We start from the raw sequence: 9,001 nt of genomic DNA on the forward strand, positions 1-9,001 counted from the left end.
GAATTTAATTATATATATATAGAAATTCTTCGATATTAAAACTTGATTTATTATAAAATCTACTTTATAAAATTCTGCTAAATAAAAATTCGATATTTTTTACTTTACAAAAATTCTGAAAGGTCTAATATGAGGAATGTTCATTCATCATATTTATAATATTAATGAATTACATTTTTTTATTATAACAATTTAAAATGAACATTTATAAAATGTATAGTAATGCATATAGATGTACATTATTCAAAAGATCACAGATATATATTTTATAAGAGTACAAATTAAGTTTAATTAAAAATGTTGAAATAAAAATGATCACATTGCGCATAATTATCGTTTTGTTGAGCCTATACCAGGATTTTAATAATTAATACATACAATAATTATAATATTATATATATCTGAGGTTTCCATAACTAAAAAGAAATAAAAAATTTGACATAAATTGTTTTTAATTGTTGCTTCATTTAAGTTATGGAAGCCGAACTGAAAAATATATTGCACAACACGAATTTCACGTTGTCGTCCACTTTTTTGCTTAATGAGCGTTTTCAGTCGTTAAGCCTAATATGTATATATATTAAAATTTTGGTTTCGATCTAATAAAAATTTCTTGAAGCTATAAATATTTTTATATATAATTTACGAAATTATAAAAAACTACAATAATAAGTATCAATTATTGATACGCTTTTAGATTTTATATATATAGTTTGTTTTATAAATTACAAATAATAAAAGATTTAAAAAAATTGTTTATAAAAATATTTCTTCACATTTCGTATATATAATTTATAAAAGTTATTTTGTGTATTTTTTTTAAATAGAATCCTGGTTATGAAAATACTGGTATACCTATACAATATGTAATACTTTTCAGTAAATTTTGTAAAAATTTCAAAAGAAATTAAAAAAAATATATATTTTAAATGAACATAAAATTTAAGGGTATGTGGGAACCTCTCACGTGACCAAGTTTTGGTAGTATACATCTTACTCTAAAATAAAAAAAGATTTTTGTCTAAAATTTTGAGGGATGATAGATTAGGGTACAAGGAATCTCGCTGTTCTCCGAAAAATACATAATTTTGCGTTGAATTATTAAAAAATGAAGTTTAAAAAGTGTGATTTTTAAACGAAAATAGAAAGAAACATGGCGGCGCATACACAGACGTTGCTTGAGTTCGTCAGTGCTCCAGTAAACAGCGCCAATTTGAACAAGTGGCCGCTGAATGAACTACGATATAATACATTTTTTTACTATTTATTGCTTTATTTTTATTATTTTTGCGTTAAGTTATGGTAAATGAGTAGAACAGCGAGATTCCTTGTACCAAACAAAATCATTTGTCCAAAATTTTAATCCGAAATCATTTTTTATTTCAGAGAAAGTTTCAAACCATAAAAAAACGTCCTTTGCCCACATACCCTTAAAATGTAGATTTTCCATAAATTTTTTACAATAATATAATACAAGTGTTCTTTTTTTATTTTGCATTCAATTTAAAAACTGATTATTACGTTTTTCTTTAACTTAAGGGGAGTCACAACCTTTATTTTGACCCACTTAAATTTAAATTATTAAACGAGGTTATATTTTTTTTCTTGAATCATTTGGGTTCTGAAAAACATATAAGGTGGTCAAAAAAAGAAAATTTTAATTTTTGACCATTTTAAAATTTTTATTTTTTGAAAAAATTAATATTTTTGAAAATCCATGCGAGAGATTCTAAAGAATCAGTAAAAAAGTGTGGAAAAAATTTGACAATGAAAAATATTTAAAATTGTGAAAGAAATATACATATTTAATAGAAGATTGCAATGATGTTTTAATTGATATTTTCTTTTTTTTCTTGAAAAGATTAAAATTTTTTGAAAATCCATGCGAGAGATTCTTAAGAATCATTAAAAAAATTGTCGATGAAAAATAGTTAAAATTGAAAAAGAAGATAGATATTTAAAATATTAATTTTTTTTTAAGAAATTAATTTCTAAAATTGTCAAAAATTAAAATTTTATTTTTTTGACCATCCTGTATGTTTTTAGGGACCCAAATGATGCAAGAAAAAACATATATCTTCCTACGATCATTAAAATGTAAATGATTCAAAATGAAGATTATGACTCCCCTTAAAACAGAATTGAACTTTGTTAGATGAGTTAGGGGTTGGTTGTTAAGTTGTAACATATTACTTTTACCGAAATTTTGAACTTTTTAATTTTAATTATCTTATTCAATTTTATGCTTATAATCCTTCAATATTAGTTAATTAGTTTTAGTTTTTTATATCTAAATTTATTGTTAAGTAAATTGTACCAAAAGGTTTCATGCCCAAAAAATCATATAAATAACCCCAGCTTTTCTATATGTACGTGTATCATTTGAAACATAACGATTAAAATCTTCAGTTTTTAATGTTTAAAAATTCTATTAATTTTAACTATATCAGTAAAATAACGAATAGTATCATCTATAATTATATTATAGATATACATATAACCTAACAAGTTTTGCATAAAATAATTATTTAAAAATTGATAAAAAATAAAATATTAAAAAATTTATGGAATTTCCCTTCTTAGTAAAAAAAAAAAAATACTAACCTATATAATTTTATATAAAAAATTAACGCAATGTTATATAAAAATACAAAATAATTGTAATATATATAAAACTATAAAAAGAATTATAAATAATTAATTATTGGCAGGAACATTTTTTCTTCCTTTTTTTTTCGTTCACTTGATTTGAATCACTTAGCACTTTTATAATTTGCTTTTGACTTCTATCAACTAATTTTTCACATTGATAAAAATTCATACTTGTCTTTTTCCCTTGTTTAATTAAATTAACCAATTCAGAAGCTACCTTCTGAAAAACATCATCAATTCCATAATTTGTTAATGCTGATACTTCATAATATGAAACATCAATTGAAGAAGCAAATTCTTTTGCTTCTTTTTCGGACACTTCTCGCCTTTCTATCAAATCAAGTTTGTTGCCTATTAAAAGCAGAACGACATGATTTTCGCAATATTTGTTTAATTCAGAAATAAGTGTTTTTGTTTTTGTGAACGATTCATATGATGTTAAATCGAAAATCAATAAAATTGCATTTCCAGCTCTATAGTACATTGGCAATATTGCTTTGTATCTTTCTTCTCCTGATGTATCCCAAATCTATAAGAAGATTATAAAATTCATAATTTAACGGTTTTTATTTTTATTTTATTTTAATTCAATGATATACATTTTTGTTGATAAAATATCTTACATTGAAACACTGTTAAAAATTGTGAATTCATCTTTACACTAAAAAAATTGAAATAATATATTTTCAATCTTGAAAAATGTGAATTTTTGCATGTCATTGGTTGGATAAAAAAACTTTAAGTCAATGAAATAAAAACATTCGCACTTTTCGAGATTGAAACTATATAAATGCAATTTTTCTAGTGTAAAGTTGAAGTCCGATTTTTAAAAGTGAACATATTAATTTTGTTATAGATATATTGTTGATATGTAGTTAAGTTTAAATGAAAATTATTTCGTTGGTTCATCTTGTACATTATTTTATTAACTTAAAATCATCTTCAAACGATACACGAAAAGTAATTTAGTCATTATTGACAATAAAATATAAAAAAATTTAGTGGAATATCCGAATTGTGACAGTTTTCAGGGAATGGTAGCTTTTTTCGATACAGGGTGAGGAACTAGAAGAGAGAAAAAGTAGTGTAGGGCATGTGCAAAAAAATATAAAGATATGTCACATTTCGGACGTTCTACTGCATTTTTGGTGGAAATTGACGCGCCTATTCTAAACTAACCGTTAATTTTAAATTAAACATTATTATAATTTTCAATCAAGTAATTAACTAACTCTATATTAACTCTAATTAACTTAACTCTATATTTAAATTAAGAATTCTTTTTTCTAAGTTTACAAAATTTTTTTTTAATTGAAAATAATTTATAATTCCTTCTTGTTTATGTTATTTTGCAAGTAACAGAATTAGTATCACTAGAGAAAATTTTACATTCCAATGTACAATTTTCTCTAGTGATACTAATTTATACTAATACTAATTTGACTGAATAAAAATTTGTTTTAGCGAAAATTTAATTAAATAAGAATTTGGTTAAATAAAAATTAGGCTTTAATAAAAATTCTATTAAAAAAAATTCGGTTAAATAAAAATTCAGCTATTGAAAAATTTGGTTCTACGTTAAATTAATTTTCTAAAATTCAAACTTAGTACACATTGAGCGTCCCAATTAAAATCTTTTCGATGAAATAACAAATTCATAAAATTAAATTTTATTCTTATAAATATAAGAACAAATTTAATTTAATTTTAATAATTAATAATTATAATTTATAATAATTTAATAATTTAATTTATAATTTTAAAAAAAAATTTTATTTCTTATAAATATAAGAACAAATTTAATTTTATGAATTTGTTATTTCATCGAAAAGATTTTAATTTGTACGCTCAATGTGTACTAAGTTTGAATTTTAGAAAATTAATTTAACGTAGAAACAAATTTTTCAATAGCTGAATTTTTATTTAACCAAATTCTTATTTAATTAAATTTTCGCTAAACCAAATTTTTATTTAGCTAAATTATTATTTTTTTTTTAAAATTAAAGTTGAGAAAGTTGTAGATTTATGTCGTTTTTGAAATTTTTTCCTAAACATATGAGAAATAGTTTAAATATTCATTTGTTTATTAAATAAACAATTTTTTTTGCATAAACAATGAAGATTAATTGAAATTTCTATTGTATTTCAAAGAAATATAATTTTTCTATATTCTCACCAAATTTTATTAAATTTCATTAACAAGCAACAGAGTAATTGCAAATTTAGTGAAAAGGTAACAAAATATTCAATTGTTAATAAATAATTAAAAAATTAATTTTTTTAAAAACGCATTTCAGGAATGTTTTTAATTTGGCATAGATTATGAAAAAATATATTTTAAATTTGAAAAGTCAGTTTTAGGTGCTCTCTAAATCTGAATTAGTAAAAAAGTTTACTAATTTGAATTCGTGACTCACTTTTTGCTTCTCAATTAGTAAAATTTTACTAATTATAAGTAACTTTTACTAACTAATAATTACTAATAATTAGTAAAATTTTACTAATTGAGAAGCAAAATGTGAGTCACTAATTCAAATTAGTAAACTTTTTTACTAATTCAGATTTAGAGAGTGGCCCAGTTGGGAAATTTTCACCCTTAAATGAAATATTTATTTTATCAACATAAGAAAAAAGATCAATATAATTTTTTTTAAGTACAAAATTTCATCTCACTTGTAATGTCAGATTTATGTCTTCAATATTTAATTTACAAAAGAGAAAACATGTTCCAATTGTATTTCTATAGGCAGGTTCAAATGATTTTTTGACATATCTTTGAACTACGGCAGATTTTCCAACACCTAAAAAAAAAAAATTATGTTATTTTAGTGTATACCTCATTGTAAACAGTTAGAATTATGTCTTTAAAATAAAATAACATAGGAATTTGACTATTTCTTTTATTAATAATAAAAAAAAAAATATTTTTTAATGCTTAAAATTTATTAATTAATTCTGTGATTACTATTCCTTTGCAAAATTACTTATCACTTTAAAAAATTCTAAATTAACTATAAACTACTTTTAATAAAATTTAAACACTTGTCTATTTTGCATTTATTAATAGAAAAAAAATAATTTTTTAAGAAAGGTTTTCAGAAATGTTTTATTATTTAAAATTCTAAAAATTTTTGTAATAAAAAAAAGTATATATATATTTTTAAAGAAAATTCCGTGACTCATTCAACTCCGTATTGCATTCCTTGATCGAAAAGAAAACAACAGACGAACAAAAAGAAAAAAGACCCCTAATTTAATACTCATAATAAGAAACGATAGCTTAGAGTTTTTCGCGAGTACGCGATAAGGAATGATGAATTGCTATTTATGTAATCAGTATCTAACACTTAGAAGAAACATTTATTTGACTTACACTATACTGGTCAGAATTGTGGGACCACTTAATTTTTGAAGAGTGGAAATTTTTTTTTTTTAAAATTTTTAATTTTAACTTGGACCACAAAAATGTGAAATCATTTTTTCGAACAAAACAATAATGCTTACAAGTAATTTTCATTTAGTAGAAAATCACCTTTAAAATAAGCCTTAGAATATTAAAAAGCGTTGATTATTTACAAAGTAATTCCAATTTTTTATAAAGTAAATGATATTTTTTTTTTTAATAAAATCTCAATGAACTATTAACGATATCACCAATTTTTGTATTTCATGTAAAATATAAAAAGTTTTTGAATTCTAAAAATAATTATAATTAAAAAATGTCTCCGGCGAAAAAAAAATATTCTGCAATTTAGAATAAATATACTTGGGATTTTTTTTTTTAGAATATTTAATATTTAAATTCATTATGTAATATTCTTAATAAATTAGAATACATTTTTAGTATTTAATACACTGTAAAAAAAATTATTTGATTCGAATAATCGGTTACTTGATATAAAATAAATATTTATTTTTATCAAATCATTATATTACTTGAGTCAATTAAATGGTATTTGTATCAAATACAGAAATTATTAGTTCAAATGCAATTTATTTAATTCAAAATAAAAATTATTTGGTTCAAGTTAATATTTATTTAATAATAGTCAAGTAACCGATTATTTGAATCAAATAAAATTTTTAATTTCAGAATATTTTTTTTTTTTTTGGTTTCATCAACAGAAAATCTATCATTAAAATAGTTCAACAATAAATAAACTCACCCCATTGGCCTAATGTTACAACTTTTGCTTCTATGAATTTCATTTTAATTAAACTTTTTCAATGCGCATAATTGAATAAAACGCCAAGGGCGTTAAAAAATACAATAACAAAATATTCAAATAATATATATATTTAAAAATTGTTATGGCATTCTAAAAGAAAAATCTCTTATACTCTTTGAATGGAATTTATTAAATAATGATAAAATACTCTTGTAGAGATATACATGTATATTAGTCTTTCTTTTATTGTTTTTAGAGTATAATGATAAAAACAATTGAACTGAGGAAGCATCACAAAGAGTCTGCAACCACATACTACAGACTTGCTGTAGACAAACAGGTTTTTGAACTCATAATATTTTCGAGCAAGTAGCGAAATATCAGTATTGCGATTATTTGCGGTACTTATACGTTGTATTCTTCATACTTTATCCCGAGCTGGTAAAGTCGTTTACTGTTTTTTAAACCTCACAATTTTATTAATAGTCGTACAAAATTATCGTAAAAATTTATATATTTAACTTTAATTGAAAGATATTTTTTTTTTAATTTAAAAAAAAGTAATACACCGTCCGACATAATTTAACTTTTTTTTTGACCAAAACAAAAAAATCCAACATTTTCGGAAAGTAGGACCCAAAAAAAAATACCCGTGTCCGGCTGTTTTGCTAGATCAAGTGGTTTGTGGTTTTTAGGGGTAAAAACAGCCCCTAAATAAAAAGTGACAAGATATCTTTTAAAAATTATTAATATTTTATAAAACTTGGTATCTGGGGGTTTTCGGGGTCGCTGATTATTAATCTGATGTCATATTTTCAAAATTCAAAATGGCGGATTCAATATGGCGGTCAACATTTTATAAAGTTATTGAATTTTTTTTTAATTCTTGGTATCTAGGGGTTTTTTGGGTCGCTGATGATGAATCTGATGTTAAATTTTAAAAATTGAAAATGGCAGATATAAAATAAAAAGTTAATAACTTTTTAAAAATTTGATCGCCATATTTCATCCGCCATTTTGAATTTTGAAAATCTGACATCAGATTAATAATCAGTGACCCCGAAAACCCCCAGATACCAAGTTTTATAAAATATTAATAATTTTTAAAAGATATCTTGTCACTTTTCAATTTTCATTTAGAGGTTGTTTTCACCTCTAAAAACCACAAACGACTTGATTTATCAAAACGGTCAGAGACGGGTATTTTTTTTGAGTCCTAATTTCCGAAAATGTTAAATTTTTTTGTGAGTTAAAAATTGTGTCGGTCGGTGATACAATATATGTGACGTTCCATGAGGAAAGGGACCTTAGCTGCAATAGACGCATTTTCCAGAAAAGGTATTTAAAGTAGAGCGTCCCTGATTGGTTGAGACCCTCCATCGAAAATCAGCCCCACCACCTTACTACTACATCGTTCCTACAGCTCACGCTTACGACAGTATACTAGTAGTAGTAGTGGTGGGGATGGTTTCTGTAGTCCGTGCTGGAACGCGATTAACATGGTCATGATTAATGCTTTATAACAAAAAAACTAAATAGAAAAGTACAATTTTTAACTTTTGTATCTGAAAGAGCAACTCAAGATCTATCGACTGATATCAAAAACTCAATTTTCATTTTTCTGCAGCTAAGGTCCCTTTCCTCATGGAACGTCACATATATACATATATGAAAAGATATATGAGGCAAAATTTCTGAACTGATCCTGTCACGTCACCATAACATTTTTTTATAATATTTATGTAAACTTAATTTTTTTTAAATAAATAAATAAATAATTGTTTTTAAATAAACAAATATTTGTAAATAAACAATTATTTATAAATAAACAAATATATTTATGAATAAGTGCCGCGAGAAATACATTGGAAAATATACCTATATAAAAAGAGACCTTTCACTACGAAAACAGTCCCAAATTATACACACGAAATTCGTCATAGCAAGTGTTAGATACAGTTTCCAAAATTATCATAGTTCTCAGTGGTTACGTGCGGTAATAAAAATCTTAACGACCAAGAAGATCCAATCATAGGAGGTCAATACAACAGGTGCTAATTGAAGACTCCTCAATTTTACATCCTAAAGGTAACCATACCAAACGTTAAAACATAAGGATTTATTTGATTGTATAACACTAATTGTTGAGAACATTCTATATTTTAGCTAAGTTAAATTGA

The 9,001-nt window shown here is 23.6% G+C and overlaps 1 protein-coding gene across 1 annotated transcript; it reads right to left on the reverse strand.

Annotated features, from left to right (window-relative positions):
- Positions 1 to 184: 184 nt before the first annotated feature.
- On the reverse strand, positions 185 to 7,149 carry LOC127285206 (ras-related protein Rab-30-like). Its single transcript, XM_051311088.1, has 3 exons — positions 6,819 to 7,149; positions 5,326 to 5,453; positions 185 to 3,181 (listed from the first exon to the last, which is right to left on the reverse strand). Exons 1-3 carry the CDS (start codon positions 6,859 to 6,861, stop codon positions 2,702 to 2,704), a joined length of 651 nt encoding a protein of 216 aa, XP_051167045.1. The 5' UTR covers positions 6,862 to 7,149; the 3' UTR covers positions 185 to 2,701.
- Positions 7,150 to 9,001: the final 1,852 nt, after the last annotated feature.

Source organism: Leptopilina boulardi, unplaced genomic scaffold, assembly GCF_019393585.1.
Source record: "Leptopilina boulardi isolate dan_hultmark-lab unplaced genomic scaffold, ZJU_Lbou_2.1 LbouV2_121, whole genome shotgun sequence".
Taxonomy (NCBI): domain Eukaryota; kingdom Metazoa; phylum Arthropoda; class Insecta; order Hymenoptera; family Figitidae; genus Leptopilina; species Leptopilina boulardi.